The following is a 22,159-nucleotide window of genomic DNA, read 5'->3' on the forward strand; positions in this document are numbered from 1 at the left end:
TATGTCATAATAATAATTTACTTACGTACTTTTTAAAATATTGTTTTATTTCAATCATTGGTTGTATGAAGAGTTTTTTAGAACCGCGGGCGAGAGCTAGTAATCTGGGCCCCGATTCTCCTAAGTTAATAATGTCAAAATCGAATAGAAATCGAATCGCAATATGATCGTAATAGCAGTTTTAACCATATCGGACATTCTGCTACTAATAAAAGACCAATCGTATTCGATTGACATTTGATTGGTGTGCGATTGGTCTGCTATTTTGATGATTTTGGTCTATACGGTAGTTTGCTGTACCTACAATCATTTTGCAATCGTAAATCATTTGCAGACAAAATGATTCATTATTGAATGACAGAAAAGGATAAAAACGTTTATTTCAAAGAAAAAATAGCGGAATGCCACATACGCTTCAATCGTAATCGAGTCGGGATTGGATCTCAGTCGAATCGAGTCGAACGTGAATCGAAGGGCACTTAAGTAAAATTAGGAGAATCGGGCCCCTGGCGCGATGAAAGCAGAAATATTAGCTTTTCCGCCTGTATGAGATTGAGCGGAGCTTTGTGTTGTAACCAAATTTCCTAATTCCGCGCTACGCGGGCTATATCACTAACAGAGAATTTCGTACTTTGACCTAGCCATGCCTGTCTACTATACCCGCGTAACTAGATGCTGTCATCAAGGGTGCGTTTACACTTAACTCTACGTCTACTCTTAACATGCGCAAGAGCCCTATGGCACAAGAGCGAGTCGCTAGATCCGCAAGTTTCTAAAATGCATGTAACCTGCGCATATTCCTCAACATGCGCAAGTTACTTGCACCGTGTACACGCACCTTAAAATTCCACGCAAGCGTGACTGGAATAATTAAAAAACGGGAGTGTAGGTAACAGAGACATTATTGAACAGATTTTTTTTTCAGGAATTCTAAGTTCTCGTGGTACCTACAGTGTATGGACGGATATCCGTCGGAGAGCATACAGTGAGTAGTTTAACCTGTGGGTTTAAGGTGAACGCTGTGATTGGTAAAGTCATTTTATATTTGAATTTCCCGCTTCCAGTTGAAGCATTCATCTTTAGGATCGGTGAATAAGGTCAATACAATAAATAAGGTACTGGCTTGTGGTAGAAAACCTGTTAGCCTGTAGATAGATCTATGTTGGGAATATATCTACCTATATGAATGCTTAACTTATGTTGGATCAACAAAAGCGTTTTAGATTCCTTTCTGACTTTTTTTGATACACAAATATATCAAGTTAACAGCATTTTAGTCGATTACAAACTTACCCTTTATTCCACTAATATTATAGTTGTTCGATAATGGACACCTCTAACATGATCAGCTGTACTGTGTTGTCTAAAAAAATAAAAATGTCATCATGACAAGTGTCAAAAAATCCGCAAAATTTATAAAAACTCGTTCACTTCGAGAGAATATTTGCGGAAAAGTGTTTCTTACCAATTGTATTAATCGAAATACTTTTCTATCTTACACAAAGAGAACCGAAATATCTAATGAAAAAGATGATCAAAGCGCTGGTGAGAAATCATTTATTATTCCATTATTTATTTTCATGTGCCTAAAAAGAAATAATGAAGTGACAAGATTCTGTCACAATGAATCGACCAAAATATCATGCAGCGCAGTTTATTGTTATAATAATAGAGATTCACGTAACAAAAGATTTTAATAAGGATAGCTTATTAAAACTAAACTAATCCTTTTGTTAATTATCAACTGTTAAGTTGTAAGCAAGTATATTGCCTGCTTGCGTCCATTAAACCTAGGTGAAAGAGTTAAAAAAAATATAAATAATAAGGGAAAGTAGTAACGCACGTTAATATGTATACCTTAAAATAAATAAATATTTTAAGTGTCAGTAGTCATATAAAAATGTTTAAGAATAACCAAAAACAATAGGCATAAGTAGCACTAAGGTTCGTCAGTGGGTCGCCTCAGGGTTTTATAAGAAATGTTACAAACAACCCCCAAAAGATAAATCCAGTGACAATAAGACCTTGCCTTTTTGCTTTACAAAAAAACTCATTAGATAGCTTCAAAATATTTAAAGTTAGAATGTCACTTTGACAGCCAGTTTTTTAATAAAATGGATATTGCTAACTTCTTTAAATCAATTTATTAAATCAAATAAAAGCTGTTTTAGCAGCATGCATTAGAACAAACAAGGTTACGAATAACAGTGTAAACTATGGGTTGTGGCTTCACAATAATCAAAACTGGTGTAAGAGTTCATTTTTGTGAACAGTCTGTTGATTAGACCATAGACCTGTATTAATGAGAGGAAATGTTTGGTGTACCATATACATTGTTCTAAAATTAAAATTAATTTTAGGTAATATTCGGTGCTGGTCTCTACACAGGAGTCTATGTGGCTCAAAACTATAAGGTAACCATAACAATGCTTTCCTTTTTGATGTTCTTTCACATTAAGTATCATATCATTCATAAAATACAAAGGAGGCCTGCATGATTAATTGGTCTTTCAATATTGTGTTTGCAACTAACAAATTGTATCAGCTAAAACAAATTCCTGGTTCAAATACATAATTATTATAAATTTCTTCTTAACTGTATGGCCTCTTTTGTTCTGTCACATTTATATGTAAGATAGTTAAAATAGTTTACTATTAGATTGTACCTATACTGTTTCTACTTGATGCAGACTACCCTCAATGGAATTTGTCAGAGATCAGCAGAGGAAAGTGGAAAGGCAACAAAATCCTGGTTAGCTTTTTTTCTTTTTATTTTATGATATTTGTATACAGCATTGTAAGGTTGTGTACAGATATTTCCTAATAATTTAACAAGGTTTTTAGTTTAACCCAGGCAATATATTCTATGCCACTGTTCCTTGATATTATTATAAGCATGGATCTCCCAAAGTGGAACTTAAAAGTAACCGGATGCTGAATGTAACAGAACAGTATTGTTTAACGCCACATTCTTAATCTGTATTATTTAATTTCACATATGGCTTGAACCAGGAATATAATTTGTGTATTTTTTTTTCTATATGTACAAATTGAGTTTCTGTAGCACTACATTACTTATAATGTTATTTTCTGTGTTTCCACAGATAGACAAGGTGGAAGATCCAAAGGTTCTATTTGAGAAGGCACAAAGTTTTGTGAAGAACAAACTTGCGGAGTTCAGTGATGATAGCAAGAAAGGTGATAAATAATGACAAAGAAGTATAACTTAAACATGTTATGAAATCCATAAGTCATTCAAATACTTTATTGTAAATATAAGTAGTTCTATACAATGATAAACTAAATAAAGTTAGCAATAAATACAGTGTTGTTTAATTTAACTACCGTTTCATATCAGAGAGAGACCTCCTCCAATATGCTCAACTCTTGTTTGAGGTTCTTCGAAAGCTAGCCAATCACTGGAGTGTGTAGGCAAAAGTCCCATACTTTGACATTTATAAAGAGCAAGTAAAATGTTGACAATGTTTCCAATGAAGTAGACAAACTTTTGTCCTGTAGCCTGAGTGCCTTCAACCATTTTGAATGTGCTCTGGGTAGCAAACAAAGCCTTCACAGGCCGCACAATCAGCATACCAACCATCATTATGGGGAAGATGGATATTGAGTTTCCAGCCATGTACATTATAAACAAATTCATTGGAACTTGTTTAAGAGGACCCAGAGCAACGTCCCATAACTTTTTGATCAAAAGTAAATTGGAATCAGTATCTCTGGATGTTTCAGTGTAACTTGCGTTAGTAGACTGGCTGTAACCTGGTGGTGATGGTAATTCAGTTGTCTGTGTGCGCGTCCTTAAAAAGGGAAAAATAAGAAATTATAACCAACATAAAATGATGCATCATGTTGAATAGGTATACAAGTAATTTTTAAGTAGGTACTTACTTTTGATTGAAATCTAAAGCCCATTTGAATTTCTTATTAGATTTTACTTGGGACATCGTGATAAAAGTTAGTCAAGGTATTTGAAACTATCGTGTATCCTTGTTATATTAATTATTTTTACTTATTTTCTATAAGGCTTATTAGCAGCGTCAGATTGCCAAATGATTGGTCGACTGACAATGACAGATAGTGACAGTTTATGTTTGACAAGAATCAATGACATTCCAATATTAAGGACAGCCTAGACGGTCAGTAAAATTGCAGAATACTACGAGTTCTACTTTATTGACCGTATAAAGTACATTTTGAAAATTGCGTAATGATTTTTAGTGACTAACACTGCCCCTTCCGTGACCCACTGCTACGCAACAGATGTGCTATGTAGGTCTTATTTATCTAACTGAAAACAGACTGCGTGCCGGTCTTCTTACTGGCAACATAGATACTTAAGTAGGTACTTCCGCTATCAAATTATTGACGGATCCATCTATTTAATAAAATGAGTAGTTCCTGTATAGGGAGACAAATATCGATGAAGTGTTTTAAGCAGCAAAAGAGCTGTTGGGATGCAGCCGATTTACGTCTGATTACAACTTAGTGTTTAAGAATAAGAAGTAGGTGGGTACATACTACAGTGGCCAGCGGCAAAATAAATCATGACAATGGTTCTCTATTCTGATGAGTTATAGCTGAATTGAATATTATTAGAACGTATACCCAACTTTAATAAAGGACATTTTGAAAAGAAAACCTACAATCCATCATCTTCTTCCTGTCCTATTCCCAATTTTATTTGACGTCGATGCAATATGTGTTCCGCTTCCATTCTTCCCTGTCACTCATCATACTGGCACTCACTCCCTTCTTATTCATGTCATCTTTCAGGCAACGCATCCGTCTTTTCTTAGGTCTTCCTCTCCATCCTTGGCACTTGGCACACACTTTAAAACCTATAATCTATCGAGATCGCTAAATAAATAGACATTCTATGTACATACTTACTTTATATGTATTATTTAAATGTCCACGCAGGTTCTTGCATGAATGCAAAATAATTTTACAAATAAATAAACCATCTGTACGTAGGTATATTATTTAGGTATTTACATAAACAAATGGGTAACAACGAATTCGTCTATAGTCATATACTTACTTAAACATATTATGTACTAACAAAATTATGCACACTCATTAACTTAACTACACCAGTTTGAAATTATACATAATCTATTGAATTCATTAGATATGACGTGATATTGTATGAATATTCGACGCAGATGTAGGTAGGCGGAAAATTTCTGTAAATCTTGATGCATGCATGCATGCGTGATACAATTCCCATGCACTGGCTACGTGCTGATACTTATGCAGTTCATGACATCACAAAAGATCATTAATTTAATCATCATAATTTTGCTTAATAAGTAGGAAATGTATGAAGATCCTAATAATTAGAGGGACACATAACATTGTAGATATCAACTCATTTGCTTTATAGGCAGTCTGAAAAGATGATTTCATCACCTGTCTAGGTATGTCTATCGAACATTCGGATCTACATTGATACTGATTTCTGCGCATCTGGATACTTTTAACGCCAAATGTTAATGTGCTTCATTTCCCGTTGTGATTGTTAGAGAAGTTAAGTAGATTTAATCCGAACGGAACAAAGGCTTGCAATTTGATTCTAAAGAATAAATAGTTGTTGTGCAAATTTGCAATAACCAGATACTTAGGCACATGATTTTCTTTATTCGTTTTTTTATTTTAAAAATATTATTTTCTAAATTACAGAGAATGAAACCATTTATTGGAAAATAAATGATATCTATTTCACTATTACAATCAAAATACCTTTTATTCTAAGCAATTTGTGCAGTTGCATCGCAGATGACATCGTTGTCATTGGCAACAGTTACTATATTACTGTCTATCTCCTTCAGAGTCTCTCTGGACACGATGTGGTCTTTGCAGAAGATTATCATCCGCTTGCAAGCTTCTTGCAAAATATCCTCGGGCACAGTTAGCACAATCCTCATGAAGTTTGGATACGCGAAGCACTATAAACAAAACATTATTAATTAATCATCTGTTCGAGTAGGTAACTAACTTAAGGTAGACTTCGGAATGAATGGCCAATATTGTATTAGGTTTTAATGTGATGAAAAAAGGCAAAAAAAAATTATATACACGTAAAGTAAAAGAGATTAGATAAATGAGAAATTTCAACTGGAGTAGCTCAAGGGTCTATTCTGGGCTCACTCTTGTTTCAAGACTAAATTAAATACATAAGTAGAAAATGACGATGCATAGATACAAGGTATAAAAATAATACGAATTTAATGTCAGATACCGGTTATGTAGCATTTGGCCACTTTGAACTAGTACGTACCTGGTAGGTTACGCTTTATTTAAATGTCGAGTACTTATCATAGAAAGATGATTAAGAATTACTGACCTGTCCCGGCAGGCAGAAGACGGACTGTTCAGCAACCATGCGTTCAACGAATTGCAATTCATTCTTAAAGCTTGGGAACAGTGATAGTTTAATTTCAATCATCATGTACATAGCACCCTGTGGCATTATGGGACGCAAACCCGGAGCGCAGCGTAGTTCATTGTAAGCCAGTTTTGCTTGATTCTGAAAATGAGAAATACATAACAATACCTACGTGGCATAAAAACGAACAAAGTGAAGTAATAAAAATAGAATATCCGCTACTTTTATAGCTGGCAGACACTCGTTAGTTAAAATAATTCCCAGCTTTAGAAAGTTTTATTCTAGTTTTGATCAAATTAATAGGTACTTAAAAGGAGGATACTTGTGTTTGATTATATTCTTTGCACATATAAGACCTTCCAATTACTACACATACGATGATCAAGAAAAATGAAAATAAAATATATGTTTCCTTTCACTTACCTCTATAAATAGCACTACTTCATCGAAAAAGCTCTGCGGCGTACATGTCAATATTGCAGGCAATGCCCTCTGTATTAAGGTATTCGGCCCTAAGATTCTAGTTGCCAGATTTGATAAGCCTTTACGAACTTCCTTTCCAAATACATCATGTCTATCGTGAATAATGACCCAGCCCATACGCCAACCTGGCACCAAAAACCTCTTGGTGAGTCCACCGCATGTCAGTATTGGGACGTCTGTAGAGAGTGCTGATAGAGCAGTGAATTCATGATTAGAGAAAACAAAGTGCTCGTATATTTCATCAGCAATGATGGGCACGTGATTCCTCGCCGCTATGTCAAGTATCTCGTACAAATGCTCCTTGTTGTACACTGAACCGCACGGATTCGAGGGATTTATTACGACTAGAGCGGCAGTGTCGTCATCTATTTGGCTCTCTAGATCCTCCAAATCTATCTTCCATTGTTGATCTGGCTGCAACAAACAATCTTAGTTATGATCTATCGTTTTGCTAAATAACCTTTAATCAAGGATTTACGCAGTTATAAATAAATAAAGCGTAAATGAGCAGTATGCAAATCCATTCCACAAGAAACTTGTTATGCTTCTAGAAACTCGTTTAACATCACCTCATATTAATACTTGTCTATCCCCCTGCTACGCCCCTAGTTTTCGCACATTTCCTCGCAAAAGTCATGTTGAATATTTCATCATGCGACCCAGTAATAAAAACAACTAGATCTGTTACAGAGGTACAGTTGAGTAGAGTTTGGAAATTATTTAAATAATGTGACATCGACATTTTATAAATACATACTTTAAAGTAAAGTTAACATACCAATAAATTGTAATATTTGATATTAATGCCTAATCCTTCAGCTACTGTCTTGTATATCATGAATCCCGGCCGTGGAACGAGCACATTTTGTCCTGAGTCAGCAATCACAGTGATGGCAAGTTCAATAGCATGAGAGCACCCACTGCAGAGGATGACGTCGTCCGGTGATATGTCCCCCTGGTGGGCACTGTACTCCGCTACGGCCTCCCTTGCCTCGATGTGTCCCTTCGCAGGGCCATAGCTGCGGCTGCTGAGCCATTCATTGCTCTCCCGAACAGCTTGCAGCACTTGCTCGGGAGGGTTAAGATTGCCAAATGTTGTTGGGTCACCTAACGTGCAAAACAAATGAAGTATGCCTTGTTAAAAATATTGTGAAATCGAAATCCTGTTGACCTTGATTTATGAAAAAAAACTGTCCGCTAACCTACTTCTGCTAATTATTATTTCGCGACTTTTCCGCAGCATTAGGATGGTTACGTCGTAAACAAATTCGTAGGAGCAGCGGTTCTCGGTAATTTATTATAGAAATTTTATTAGCTGCACATGGGTATTTTCCTACATTTTAATTTGTATTAATTTTAAAAATTAACCTTTGTTTAACTTACCCAAACGTGTATTTGACTACAAAATTATGATTTCTCAGGTATAGAGCCCTTGCACTCTTATTTTTTTTATAAATACCCATCCAATAAGACGACGTTAACTAACATGTAGGTATTTGGCATTATTTTTTGCATCTTAAATAATATTGTTGGTACGTAACAAAACTGTCTCACTATTTCAGTAAACCTAAATAAAGTCTAAACTGCTCTAAAATTCAAAGTTCGTAAGATTCGATGCGAAAGTCTAGAAAGTATCTGCGTAAAGACTTACCGACTGAAAGCGCTATCAGCTGCTTCTCTGGATTCGGTTCCACCTGGAGGTTCTCGACGATATCCCTGATCAGGTTATGGGTATTGCGAGCCAACGTCGATGCACGCACCTCCCAGGTGTTGCTTCCTCGAGACCGTCGCGACATGGGCACAAAACTTGCGGAATATAAAAAGCTGCGGCGTCACTTAAACTTGAATTGAGAATATTGCTCGCATTTCGATACAACTCAGTTTTGTATCGGAACAGTGGCGTTTGACAAGCACAGGCTCTCGAGTCGTGGAACTGGTTTGAAAATGTAGATGCGATGACGGCAATAGAATCAGGTTGTTTATATATTCTACAAGCCACATACTTGCCCCTACAGATATCCATTTTATAAACGGGGTAAAAATTAACAACGTCATTAATAAGGATTTATCCCTAATTTTATCCCCTCGAACCAGTTAAACGCAAGCCCAGTTCATGGCTACCGATGCACATAATTATTTTCTGAAATGCTAAAGTAATATTTCCGAAAACTAATAGATCTAATAATAATATACCTGTGTGCTATAAAGAAAGTCCATTGCAGCTTTAAAACAAGAGCAAGTGCAAAAGCTTTCCACAAAACCGTTAATTTATATTGATGACTTTATACCACTTCCTAAGGATCATTATTTAATTCATAATGTCCAAGTATCCCATTTTTACACTTACCGGCTCCTATCAATATCCATAGACGTTAAGTAGATACCTACCAACCTCTATTCCAGAACAGCATGGAAAGTTCTGTTATTTCAACATAACAGGCTTGCCGCTCAAAGCGCACGATAAGGTAACTATTTAACTATTCACATTACTGCTCTTATAACGAAAATAACTCGGATCTTTGGAATTTAAAACAAATAAAAACCCGTGCTGTAGATTAACCAAAAGACTGTGAACGTAACTTATGTTGTAGCTTACTTATACTTGACTAAGCTGCTCTCGAACCCATGTGCAATGCAAACAGTTAGTCAAGAGCCTAATTATTATTGCTCTAATTGATAAGTAATATCTGAAATTTTTTTAATGTGTGATAAATATTTCAATGTCCTTTTAGGGTCCTTGCACAATGGGTTGTGTTCAGAGTTCAGCTGGTTCGGTAGTTAGTATTTTTTTTTTGTGTTTCGTCGCCCATATCTCAGTCGTTTACCAACCGCTTTGAACAATTATTTTTTGTTCATCAGGTCTAGGATCTGATGATGAAAACCCTGAGAAATCCAGAGCTACTCTACTCTCAAAAAATATAGTCATGCAGGCACAGGGTAAAAACGAAGGTGTCAAATTACATAGCTACATCCCACATATTCTAGATTTGGAACCATTTATATTGTTGCTAAAGTCAAGCCTACGTGGACTGTTAAAAGATATGTGTCATGTTTACAGTGTTTATAATAACCTGTAATTAAATAACTTCGTGTTTGTTAAAAAGTTAATTGTATACGACGTAATTACTTTAAAATACGAGCTTGATAACAATACAAGTTCTCGATATCAATTGGAGTGTTGTTTCTTTTTTAATAATCAATCGTACTTACCAAGGGCTCCAGAAGGAACATGGATTTTAGTCAGCAATACTCTGACACTCCCTTTCTCTGCACGCACAGCGGGAGGGGTCATAATGATGATTTCTCACCACAAAAATGGCAGTATTGAAATGACGCAATCGGAAGTTAGACAACGTCAGTAATACAAATACCTGAGAAACTTTTAATGCATAATACTTATATTTCAAGTTATTTACATTTGAATGGAATTTAACTTTCGGAGTTTGGTAAACAAAGGCATCCAAAATTACATTGAGGTACATAGGTAGGTAAGTATATCTAGTATTTCCGGGAATTATAAGATCACGCCTCACATTTGATGTTAATTTAGGTACTTACTTAAAACATTTTATAGGTTCCCCACAAAAAGTTCATCAGCATTCGGTAGTAGAAAGCCACCTCCTGAAATCAGCACCTAAGTTTTATGTAGAATTCCATCGTCATTGGTAGTAACGACCTAAGTGGAAGAGAGGGCGACCGGAAAAATACTAAAAATCTTTATATTCTTATGACTTTGATTATTTCACTGAGTAATTTTTTGTTAGTTTTTTTATGGATTGTAGATGTATTACAAATGCCATTCATTATTCTTAAGTAGGTAATTTTATAATAACCTAAAGGTAATTATAAAAGTTCATTTAACTTCTTTTTTCTTCCCAGTGATTAATTTTATTAGGTAGTACCTAAGTCACTTTGTATTGTGTGAGTGCAGTAATGAGAATGAAATATTTATTTTATGAACCTACCTACTTTATCATATTTTAATTAAATTCATAAAGCAATTAACAAGTAAGTACTTACGTACATGACACGTGTTCTGTCTGAGATAAGCAATATTTATTGTTTTTGATTTTAAAATATTAGGTACCTACCTACCCAGTCACTCCGACCGTTTCTTTCATGCTTCAACAAAAAATATTAAAAATCAATGTCTTATAGCGACAATTTATAACACCTAATTGATACCTATCAATTAAGAGAAGAAACGTGCAATAAAGCAAAGAGTTCCAACAAAAAGGAAAATTAAATGAGCCTCCTTCATGCATTCACGGGCTACAAAAAGCGGAATGTCTATGAAAAGCAATAAACCTACGCAGCTTTCGTGATGCAGAACGTAGGTATCTAGTCACCTATGATATCTGACGTAAGCAAATGTTGTGTTATTTTGTTACGCCTATTACTACGACTCATACTTCTCAATGTAAACAGGAGTAAAAACGTAAACAATAACAAGGAATAAATTTACTATAATATGCGGTAAACATATGGGCCTATCTAACTTCGGATTTAATTGCTATCTATCATGCAGGACCTACTTAGAAGCAAAATTTTTTTTTTTAAGGTTTCTGCTCATTCATTGACACATTGGTAGATCATTTGTTGTTGGCAGTTATAAGTGAAAGTATAACTTATAACATTTTCCTTGGTTTTGCCTTTGTTAAGTATTTATTTTTGACTTGGCTGTATAAAGAATGTGTGGTATTTGAATCACCGAACTGCTGCTGTGTATCTGAACCAGAGTAGCTGGACCCCTAAAGAAAGAGAAGTGTTTTGTATGAAAACCAAGTAGGCACCTATACATATTATTATGTGCACCGCAATACCTCTCAGAAAAACTGAGCTGAAGACTAGCTTTGATAAAACATTTTTTGGATAGTAGGTATGTCGATTAATTGAAATACCCAAATTAGAAATCGAACTCAGAACGTCCGTCCCAGAAGCCTCAGTCACTTACCTATAAACTACTAAAACAAAAGACTCGTGTTTCAATCAATAATAAATTGAATTAATAAATAATTAATTAAGTTGACGCAAGAGTCTCACTTTGTTTCATTGTGTATGTCACGCCATCTATTGAGTGAAGCGACCATTAATAGAGTATTAAATATTTAATTATAATAAAGATTAGTGGAAGGAGTTTATATCCTCACTCTTAAGGCAGAATTCCGTGGGTAGCGGCTGACGCAGCCGCGCGCGGCCTACGACAGTCGTCGGCCGCGCGCGACAATAGTCAACCTATGAAAATGTATGGCGCCGCTGCCGAGGTCCGCGACAGTCGCGCGCGGCCGACGAATTTCGTAAGCCGCGCGCGGCATTGTCTTGAAATTAGTCCATTTTGTTCGTCCGTTCCCTCTAGTCGAAGTGCTAATTGATATCCTTGAAGAAGAAGAGGATGACGTGTTGCTGTGGCTGTATTATGAAAATAGATTACCAATCTACCCTATCTTTAAAAAGTAAAAATGATGAAGGATACTACATACTGATTCAAAAGCATTTGTATTGTAATGAAAATAAAAGGTAGTTTTGCCGACTAAATAAAAAACAATTCAATTCTGGTTTTACTAAAATTCTATAGATGTTATTAAGCGCTAGACCATGTTGAGATGCATACGGCCGCGCGCGGCTCACGAAATTCGTCGGCCGCGCGCGACTGTCGCGGACCTCGGCAACGGTGCCATACATTTTCATATGTTGACTATTGTCGCGCGCGGCCGACGACTGTCGGAAGCCGCGCGCGGCTGTCGTAGCCGCTATCCACGGAATTCTACCTTTACTACTTAGCTAACAAGTAAATGCTTTAGGTCGAAACATTTATGACCAGATGGCGCCACCGGTAAGGTCCTTTCATACAACGTAAAGAACTTGAAATCAGGAGCTGGATAGGTACCAGAGTTCTTGTGAAATTAAGATACGAGACATCTGAAAATAATTGCTTTTATTTTTCATTTTAACTGTTGAAGAATAAATACTGGTTTGCAGAAGTTTCCATTGAGGTATACCTACATTTAACATCTTCGGATACAGTTAGGTAGGTAGGTACTATCAAACTATCGTGATCATTATGTGCGTGCGTTATAATGTTTATCATTTTTTTTCATCTACAAGGCACTATTAAGCTTTATTCTAGTGTTGTGGATATTATAGCCACACTGTGGTATTCAGTCATCAATAATCTTGATTGAATCAAAGGGTGTGCCACAAGGCAGGATGTTGGGCCCCAAAGAAAAAAAAGAAATTTGGTGAACAATATTTGTTTAATGATCCAATAACCTATGTAAAATACGACAAATATGGTGAGTTTGCTGAGGCTATATAAGTAATATGAAAAATATAGAAACTACCTAGGTTAAAAAAATAAGGACATCTAACACTAAAGCTAATTACACTTTCTATAACTATTATATGTAACTTAATATTTAGTTAATAAAGATCTTGAACAATAAGGCTGTATAAATTCTGGGGTCTTTATGGTTTTTAATTTAAATAAAACAACCTTTTATTAGTAACGTTGTTTCACAAGTCATATTGACATTTGCGGCTATGATTTTGGTAGGAGCTAATATTTCTAATTTGGTAGACTATACTTATTATAACATATCAAGCAATATTTTTTTGGAAGTTTTTCTTGGATGCCACGCGTGTTGGCTCGCCTTGAACAATAGATACAACGTCATTATCAATTTTCTTAAGCATGTGATCTTCACAGAATTGAGTGATTCTGACACAGGCTTCCCGCAGTATCTCTTCAGGCACCGTCAGCACGATCCGCATGTAATTGGGATAGTTGAAACACTGGAATGACGTAAGAATATTTTTAAAAATGTTACATCTTTTCAAAGAATAAGAGAGAAGAGAAACTGGAAATAACATAGTCTCTTCATCAAAGAGAATCCTCAAAAAGTTAATATTTTTATATTTGCACGTTGAAATTCATGAACATACCTTCCCAGGGATGCACAAGACAGACTGCTCATTGCACATTTTTGAAATAAATTGTAGCTCGTTGTCGAATTTGGGGAATAACGAGGTTTTGATTTCAATCATCATGTACATCGACCCTTGTGGCATGATCGGACGCAGTCCGGGAGTTTTCTTCAACTCCTGGTATGCAAGCTTAGCTTGACTCTGAAACATTAAATGTTGTGTTAACACTTTCATTCAGTCATCTTTCATGGATGTGACACAAGGAATTTATTAAATTTTTACATTTCTTTGTTGTTCGGTGTTCCGCTCTACTTAATCAATTTTCATGTCATGTTCGATTATGCTACTTTGAGTAACCTAGAACTATATTCTGAGCTTGTTAAGTATCATCGTGCCGAGTTAGTTATTAACTTACCTCAATAAACCGAATCGTGTCATCATAAAAGCTTTGAGGAGTCTCTTTAAGAATTCTCGGCAGAGCCTTCTGCATTAATGTGTTCGGTCCCAAAATTCGAGTGGCCATGCTCATCAGTCCACTACGGATCTCTTTATTGAAAATGTTTTGTCGGTCGTGTATGATCACCCACCCCAGTCGCCAGCCGGGGACCAAAAATCTCTTCGTAACTCCGCTGCACGTTAAAACTGGCACATCTTTAGAGACAGATGATATCGCAGTGAATTGGTGGTCGGAGAAAACGAAATGTTCGTAAATTTCGTCTGCAATTATCGGCACGCGATTTCTCGATGCCACATCAACGATGTCTTTGAGGTGCTCTCTGGTGTACACTGAGCCGCACGGGTTTGAAGGATTGTTCACAACAATCGCGGCTGTATTCTCGTCTATTTGACTCTCGAGGCTCTCCAGATCCACTTGCCAATTTTGGTCAGGCTATAAAAAGAAAAAGTTATGCGATTAAATAATTTTTATCTTTATTTTTTATTTATTCTTTGAGGGCAAATAACAAAAACTCACCAATAAGTCGTAGTACTTTATGATGATACCCAGTCCTTCTCCGAGAGTTTTGTGTATCAAGTACCCGGGTCGAGGTATCAGGACGTTTTGTCCAGCGTCGGCGATCACGCTGAGGGTGATGTCGATGGCATGTGAGCATCCACTGCAGAGGATGACGTCATCAGCTGACACCATGCCCTGGTGCGCACTGTACTCCGCCACCGCTTGCCTCGCCTCCCGGTGACCAATCGTAGGAGCGTAGTTCCGACTGTCATTTTGTTTAGCAATGTCGCATATAGCGTCTATTATGTTTTCAGAAGGCTGTAAATTGCCGAACGCTGTGGGGTCGCCTGAAAGAAAATAAAAACATTATTCAATGAACAAGTAGGTAGGTACCAAGTTAGCCTGTTGGTCCCGATTTTATCGTCATATGTATTAATACTTTCAGGGAATTCAGACGTATCTCGAGGCAATTGACCCCATGAAAAGACCAGTAATCTGATACTGGTTTCCGTAATTATTGTTCATGCAGCATGCAGTTAACGGAATAGGTCTATCTAAAATCTAAAATACATATTCCGTTAGTGTTACTATGTGTAGCACTATAAATAGCTGTTCAAAGTAAAAATAAAACTGCTAATGATGCTGATGTTCACTTAAAAATATTTTTTAAGCCTGCAGGTGACACCGTATTAAAAGAGAAAGCCTACATAAGTCATGGAAGATGATTATTTCTAGAATCAGAACCAAAACAACCTCTCTTAACAAGAATCCTATCAAACTAGTAATTAATTTAAAAAGAAAATTGATCTAGGCCTTAAGTTCTCTTCGGAATTCGAACGCGTGGATAAATCCAAGGCTGAAAAGTCGTACACGTGATAGGTAGGAAATCCTCTAAACTGTCGCAGTTGAATTCTTTAACGCCTCGTTTAATTTATAATGTCTATGAAAATAAGCAACTAATTTGTAAGTCTAAACGGCCGGTCACCGTCATAATATTGTTTTCGTTGCTCGTTCTACGGTCACTTACCTACCCGTTCGCCTTATCATAGCAAGAATTCGTAGACATTGCTAGATTGCTATTAATCAGTGTTCATCGCTATGCTCAGGAAACAGACCAAAAGACAGAGAAACCTAAGTATTCCTATTAACTCTAAAGTAAAACGCCGTAGCTATGTTTAGGGGGTTAAACACTTCCTCATGCTGCACTCACAGGGGGTCATTTGTTAATTTCCCACCAAAATAGGGGGTTAAAAATATGTCAGTCTAAATAAGCCCCGAGTTCATTTAAAGTGTCGGTAAATGCAACGCGTTCTGAATAAGGCCTAAAATCAACATCGCAAACAAAATGGATAGGATACGTTAGCGATGTGTTAAAAAAAGGATATGAAAACGTCCAATCATTGCTGAGAAAACCATCACGCCCCTTTTCATCCAGTCTTACGTACACCAGACATTTAAAAGTCAACTTTTGCCTCAAATATGCTTGTGAAAAGGTCAACATATTATTATTAAAGCATGTCGTCTCCGCTACACGTGACGAGGGTCAACCGCGAAAACACTGGAAAACAATATTTAAATGTAGGATACCTAGGTAAAAACAAAGTTGTGATAATACAATGTCGCGAGGGCAAGTGTACCGATACAGGAAAAGCGGTCAAGGATCAATCAAGGATAATTTTAATGATAAAAATCATTTAATTCATTGTCAATTCCTACTACATTAAGTAATTGTGCTATTTTGCTCTGTAAAACCTTGTGACGTATTTCTTTAATAATATAATCTATTTTTAAGAAATGAATTATTCTGTTAGTTAGGTGTAGTTATCAAATTGACTACCTATGTAATTAATGTAATTAGTAGCTAAAATAAATAAACTGAACTACTTATAACTTGTAATTACGTAGGTAAGTAGCTACATACGATGGTATTAGGTACCTAAGTAGGTATGCTTCGCAAAACTAAATATGAGAGATAGCAACGCCCCCCAGCCCCCGTGTGTATAAAAATTTAAATAGTAATAGTAATTTAATTGTATTCAAGTATTTGATTGAAAAAAACAAAAGAGATGCCTTTAATGAGTTGACATTCATATTCAACGTTCTTTATTACGTCTAGGTGGCGTGATTGCGGATAAAAAACGATTATGCATACAAACATCTACAAAACCTGATATGGTGCTGCCTAATAAATATAATTTGGTAATAAAAATAGTTCACTAGTCTCGTGTAGGGCTGCCATTTCGAATTTCGCTAAACCCGGACAAATATTTAAAAAACCCGGACATTTGGCGTAAATCGGATTTTTACCCCGCACGAGTCCGATTTTTTTTTTTAACATAACAAGACCTAGTTTTTCATATTACTATTACTACTATTTAATTATATTACTTAAATTCAATGAGGTGCTTCCTTACATGGAAAGTCAGGGCCCTATCTAGCTCAAGTAGTAGGTCCCTAGTATTGAAAGATTATGACTTAATATTTCGAAGGTCATAAATAAGAAAGCTCATATGGAAACTAGGAGTTAGCTTCTTGTTAGTAATAGGACTTTAAAACGGCGCTACCTTTTTGATAGGTTAGACAAAAAATGTTGAAAAATACAAACAACCGTAAAGTGAAGTCGCCGAAATTTTTTGAGTTTTTGGTCACTAAAGCACCTAAACTTGTATAATAAAAAAACCCGCAAAGTGAAGAAGCCGCGAGCGAAGCGAGCGCCACATTTTTGAATATTGGGATATTAAAGTAGCTAAACGCAAAAAAAGATAGTGTCAAGAAAGGAAGCCGCGAGCGAAGCGAGCGCAAATTTTTTTGAGTTTTGGTACACTTCGACTTCTGCAATCTGTGTGTCGATTGTAATTCAACTCGTAAGAAAAATGTCCGGGTTTTGCCCGGACGCTTCTTGAAACCCCGCCCGGACGTCCCCCGGACGGCCACCAAACGAGGACAAATCCGGGGAAACCCGGACGGATGGCAGCCCTAGTCTCGTGCGACACGAGGTTTGATAAACACCACGATGCTCTTTTTACGTAGAGTACCTACCTATACCTACTGTCTACCCCTTCATACGTCGTACTTTATACCACCTTTCTCTCTTTTCTGATAAGAATCCTGTAAGTTTTACAGGGACACTACAAGCAAAATTTGGGAACCCTAGGGCTAGTGCTACTTTCTAAAAGGTTTTTCTAATTTTTTCGAGCAGAATTTTTCGAATTTATGACAGATCTCACTATCACTTCAGCGGTTCTCATTTCACAAGAAGAAATACCTAACCATCATTGGGAATTTTCTTGTCGCGTATTTTCGAAGTAACTAGGTTTTTGTTCAAAAATTCTCATTTTTCCAGTAGTGCTTCATCATTTTAACAAGTCCATTCTATGCAATACTTAATGACTCCTACTACGCTAATAGGTGGGACTTGGGACAAAGTCTAAACCTTAAGTACCCCCTTGCCCTTCCATTAAAGGGCTTTTTTAACGACGTCAAAATGTATCAAATGACCCCTCCCGCTGTGGGTTAGCAACGGTGAGGGAGTGTCAGACTCTTACTGACTAAAAACCGTCTTGTTCCGTCTTAGGCCTTTGATGTACCAGGGCCGCGGTACTCTTTCGAACAATCCCGCAGCCCCGGCAGGCCTTGGCCCTGCTGGGCCCCGCTGGGGTTGCTGACATATCTCTTTCGCAAAATACAGTCCCCTTGTCACTCGCGAAAATGCTGGTGACACTTTTTCAATGGAGGTCTTGAGTTATTTTAATGATGGAGACTACAGACAGACCATTGAGGAAATTCCAAAAAGGCAGATAAACAATCGGAAAATATAAAAACTTCTTACATAATTCAATAATCTTTTAGAACTTAATTAGTTTCTAGTATTCATTGCATTGAAGACAATTTTGAAATGGTCACGAATCGTAACAGAATTTTATGAATGAAAAATACAATGTATAAAAACTTTGCACTAGTAATTTATAGTGAAGGTTGCGAGGTACGTTAACCGTGTTTAAAGTTTAATCGGTTAGTAGACTTATCTATAAGTAATTCGCAAGTAAGTACTGAATAAATAACCAACGAAGGTAACATGGTGTTTCTTCAAATGAGCGCGGGGGCTACGCATTCTAAACATAGGTACTTACTCATTTTAATTGTTACTTGTTTACTAAAAGTTCGGAATTTTCGGTTGTGTGCCAGGAGCGCAGATTCACGATAATATTGTTTTTCAGTTATTTTAGAATTAGCGATTACATACAAGCAGTTAATTTATCGTAGGTATGCTCAAGTATGAGTGTGGCATGTCAGACAAGTATCAATGCAACTTTTCTAAATTAGTTATACCTATGTACTTTCTAAGTATATCTTTTAAACCAATGGCTGTGTTTTTTGGGCACGATAAAATGGAGGTCCCGGTTGTCATTGAACATCCTTAGCAATAGTTACGGGTGGTCAGCAGCCAGTAAATCTGACAACCAGTTTAACCTAGGGGTATTGGGGAGGAAGTCAGATAGACAGGCAGTCGCTCCTTGTAAAACACTGGCACTGAGCTGCATTTGGTTAGACTGGAAACCGTCTCCAACATAGTTGGGAAAAAGGCAGATGAGATGATTAATTTATCGCATGGTCCAGGGATCATTGACATAAGGTACCTACACGTATGCAAGTATTCGTTTTAAAAACCAACAAAGTTAAAAAGACTATTAACTCATGTTTTAAAAAGTCCGATAACAAAATAATTTAGACAATGCCAAGAATTAAGTAACATCCCTATTTCTCTACTTAATCAAACACGTGCGAGAAGAGGCAGGCACGTTTTACTTAAAATATTTTTTCCGTGTTTAAATAGGTATTTATTTGCGTAAACATTTATTAATAGGTACCGAAATACTAATTCGTATACATTTAGAAGGATAAAAAAAATAATGGAACCGTCTCGTCCGAATGAATATTGATTTGCTTATTTCGTTTAGCGGTTTTGTAATGGGAACACACCTTTTTGAACCATCTTATCATGAAGTATCTTAGGCCCATGTACTTACATCGAAACCATAAGCATCTGCTTCCTGAAAACAACTGTTTATTAAGAATTTTCACGTTCAATTTTGTAAGTACAGTTTGTAGGTACAGTTTTTTTTAAGAAAAACGGACGTTTATATTGCCTATGAACTTAAATGGGGCCTTGTTGTCAAACACTGTAGGTAACATATGGCCATCAAAGTTATTTTTTTAACTAAGTATAAATAACTCAGTTAATGTTTATGTTCCAAAAGTAAAGTATTTACATGGAAATATCATAATTGTCCTATAAATCCTATAAGCTATTAAACTTACTTATCTACATTGAAACTACTAGGTAGCCGTCAGAAAAGTAGCCAATTTAAAGGAGGAAAATTCATTTTAAAAGGCGGGTGTCATTATTACAAAATGTCTGCTAAGATTCTACTTACTGCAATTTTCTAGTGTTCTCTATTAATTATATCAATCAATGATACCTAAGTAAATGCCGCAATTAGTCCATCAATTAAATATCTGTAAGTGTTGGGGCGACCCCGATCCGAAGTCCTAGGAATACTAAGTAAGATGACGAATGAAAAACAAATTATTAATCCATTTAACAGACATTTTTTTGACTCTATCAATATCAATAGAAGACGTCATGCTACAAGTCTACTTACTTGAATCGATTTTCGATACGTAGTTTATCTACCTAATTCTTGGCTATTTTGTTGAAAATCAAAATGTCAGAAACCAAATGCAAATATCCTTAATATCATGAATAAACATATCATCCAGTATTGACCAACGGCACACATTGCGTTTATGACAGGCGTTTGAATCCGTTTACGTCGTCATCCAGACATAAATATTAGCAGACAACGAAAGGTAACCATTTAATTTATTTAAGAGACAAATTAACCCATTTAATGACATTAAGATAAAGTCGATCGGGTTTCCCGCAAGGGAGAATTTTAGGCATGACATGGGCTGGTCTAAAAAGTTAATTCAGCATTTTTCAGAATGACAAGAAAATTCTAGAAGAAAAAAATGAGAATCTAGAATCCCAAAGTCTATAAATAAATAAAAATTCGGTATTTTTATAAAATTTGGCTTATTTGTTTAATCAGTTAGGATATTTATTTCCCACTAGACTTTAAAATATATCTATAAATATTGATGAACTTTTTTAAAGCAAAACAAGTATTTGTTTTAATATTTAAGTTTTTTTTTTAAACCAACAGCTTTTGCACCACTCGGCAGGCACTACAGACCTACTAAAAGTAGATGTACGGTCAGCATCACAAGTTGCTGAACAAATCTAAAATTTCAAAAATACCCAACAACGTAAAGGGTCATAATTTCTTAACAACACAAGCGCCAAAATTTACTTATCATCCTAAACTTCAAAAAAATAGCTGAATACTCTGGTAAGCTAGCGACAACACAGTTTTTGGCAATTTTAAAATTTTAGTTTTGAAGCTGGCACACAAGTGAAGGTACAATAAATTCGTAAATGGACTTAGGGACCTACTTTATCCGTTATTCGATGAACCTTCATTTGACATATTATTATGGAAGGGACAGCTACATAAGGAGAAATAGTTCGTCTTTTGCGCTCGCAGTAAGTTAACAGAAACGCTTCACGGGCGACGATGCGCTTATAATTTACTAGGTATATAATTTATTAGTTTTTTTTTACGATACCTAAGTTTCTGTAAGTAGTCTGTACATTTTGTACAGACTACTTCCATTTCCCCTTTGCTATATTACCAAATTATCATGTTTGGGGTAGGAAAACACGTGTAAAATTAATTAATTCGTTGAGGGGAGATTTTTCAATCCTTACTTAAGTTTTATGACAAGAATAATTGATGTGCCAAATGTACCAAAATTACAGCAATTTTTTTAATCAAGCAACTCGTTATTTTTGTAGTCAGTACAAATCAGAAAAAAAATAAAAATACTAAAACATAAACGACAATTTATTTTTTTCTGGGGGGTAAAAATCTACCTATATTGTTTACTCGTGCTGCAACTGAAAAATGTGTGTAACAAAAAAAGGGTAGGTACTTACCGACTGAAAGCGGGATGTACGATTTTTTTGGATTCGGTTTTATTTGAAGAGTTTCTATGACATCTCTGATAGGATTATACGTATTGCGGGCTAAAGTGGAAGCCCGCACGTTCCACTCCTTGTGACCCCGTAACCGACACGACATCTTCATGAAAGAGCGAAACTATAATGGCGATAATTTTTCTGTAAACCTCACTTAAGTAGGTACGGCTTTGAGAAGCGAAACTAGAAATGCAAATGAGCAGATATTATATTGATGGACCAATTTTCAACAATGTACTTGGATGCTATCTATTTACGAAAACTTATCTAATAAAGAAATATTCTTTTTGGA

The 22,159-nt window shown here is 36.0% G+C and overlaps 3 protein-coding genes and 1 long non-coding RNA gene across 4 annotated transcripts; 1 reads left to right on the top strand and 3 right to left on the bottom strand.

Moving 5' to 3' along the window:
* The first annotated feature begins 1,386 nt into the window (after nucleotides 1-1,386).
* Nucleotides 1,387-3,323, top strand: LOC110376959 (uncharacterized). The gene is made up of 3 exons (XR_002429570.3): nucleotides 1,387-1,545; nucleotides 2,361-2,414; nucleotides 3,105-3,323. It is a non-coding gene; the product is annotated as an uncharacterized LOC110376959 (long non-coding RNA).
* Nucleotides 3,221-4,091, bottom strand: LOC110376958 (ER membrane protein complex subunit 4). Its single transcript, XM_021335619.3, has 2 exons — nucleotides 3,904-4,091; nucleotides 3,221-3,812 (listed from the first exon to the last, which is right to left on the bottom strand). The coding sequence occupies exons 1-2, from the start codon at nucleotides 3,957-3,959 to the stop codon at nucleotides 3,350-3,352; spliced, it is 519 nt and encodes a 172-aa protein (XP_021191294.1). The 5' UTR covers nucleotides 3,960-4,091; the 3' UTR covers nucleotides 3,221-3,349.
* Nucleotides 4,092-5,713: 1,622 nt separating this feature from the next.
* On the bottom strand, nucleotides 5,714-8,864 carry LOC110376953 (tyrosine aminotransferase). Its single transcript, XM_021335614.3, has 5 exons — nucleotides 8,538-8,864; nucleotides 7,665-7,993; nucleotides 6,827-7,300; nucleotides 6,362-6,544; nucleotides 5,714-5,963 (listed from the first exon to the last, which is right to left on the bottom strand). The coding sequence occupies exons 1-5, from the start codon at nucleotides 8,680-8,682 to the stop codon at nucleotides 5,766-5,768; spliced, it is 1,329 nt and encodes a 442-aa protein (XP_021191289.3). The 5' UTR covers nucleotides 8,683-8,864; the 3' UTR covers nucleotides 5,714-5,765.
* A 4,276-nt stretch (nucleotides 8,865-13,140) lies between these two features.
* LOC110376955 (tyrosine aminotransferase) lies at nucleotides 13,141-22,011 on the bottom strand. Its single transcript, XM_021335615.3, has 5 exons — nucleotides 21,826-22,011; nucleotides 14,784-15,112; nucleotides 14,226-14,699; nucleotides 13,829-14,011; nucleotides 13,141-13,678 (listed from the first exon to the last, which is right to left on the bottom strand). Exons 1-5 carry the CDS (start codon nucleotides 21,974-21,976, stop codon nucleotides 13,484-13,486), a joined length of 1,332 nt encoding a protein of 443 aa, XP_021191290.3. The 5' UTR covers nucleotides 21,977-22,011; the 3' UTR covers nucleotides 13,141-13,483.
* Between the last annotated feature and the right edge of the window lie 148 nt (nucleotides 22,012-22,159).

The sequence above is a fragment of the Helicoverpa armigera genome, chromosome 6 (assembly GCF_030705265.1).
Source record: "Helicoverpa armigera isolate CAAS_96S chromosome 6, ASM3070526v1, whole genome shotgun sequence".
In the NCBI taxonomy this organism is placed as follows: domain Eukaryota; kingdom Metazoa; phylum Arthropoda; class Insecta; order Lepidoptera; family Noctuidae; genus Helicoverpa; species Helicoverpa armigera.

What these genes read in the sequence shown, in the direction of transcription:
- LOC110376958 (XM_021335619.3), bottom strand. Translation starts at nt 3,959, where the DNA reads ATGTCCCAAGTAAAATCTAATAAGAAATTCAAATGGGCTTTAGATTTC. An exon ending in GCTTTAGATTTCAATCAAAA is followed by an intron (nt 3,813 to 3,903) that starts GTAAGTACCTAC and finishes TCCCTTTTTAAG; the next exon opens with GACGCGCACACAGACAACTG.
- LOC110376953 (XM_021335614.3), bottom strand. Translation starts at nt 8,682, where the DNA reads ATGTCGCGACGGTCTCGAGGAAGCAACACCTGGGAGGTGCGTGCATCG. An exon ending in TCAAATATTACAATTTATTG is followed by an intron (nt 7,301 to 7,664) that starts GTATGTTAACTT and finishes TGTTTGTTGCAG; the next exon opens with CCAGATCAACAATGGAAGAT. An exon ending in TCTTCTGCCTGCCGGGACAG is followed by an intron (nt 5,964 to 6,361) that starts GTCAGTAATTCT and finishes TTTTGTTTATAG; the next exon opens with TGCTTCGCGTATCCAAACTT.
- LOC110376955 (XM_021335615.3), bottom strand. Translation starts at nt 21,976, where the DNA reads ATGAAGATGTCGTGTCGGTTACGGGGTCACAAGGAGTGGAACGTGCGG. An exon ending in GTACATCCCGCTTTCAGTCG is followed by an intron (nt 15,113 to 21,825) that starts GTAAGTACCTAC and finishes ATTTTCTTTCAG; the next exon opens with GCGACCCCACAGCGTTCGGC. An exon ending in TCTTGTGCATCCCTGGGAAG is followed by an intron (nt 13,679 to 13,828) that starts GTATGTTCATGA and finishes ACGTCATTCCAG; the next exon opens with TGTTTCAACTATCCCAATTA.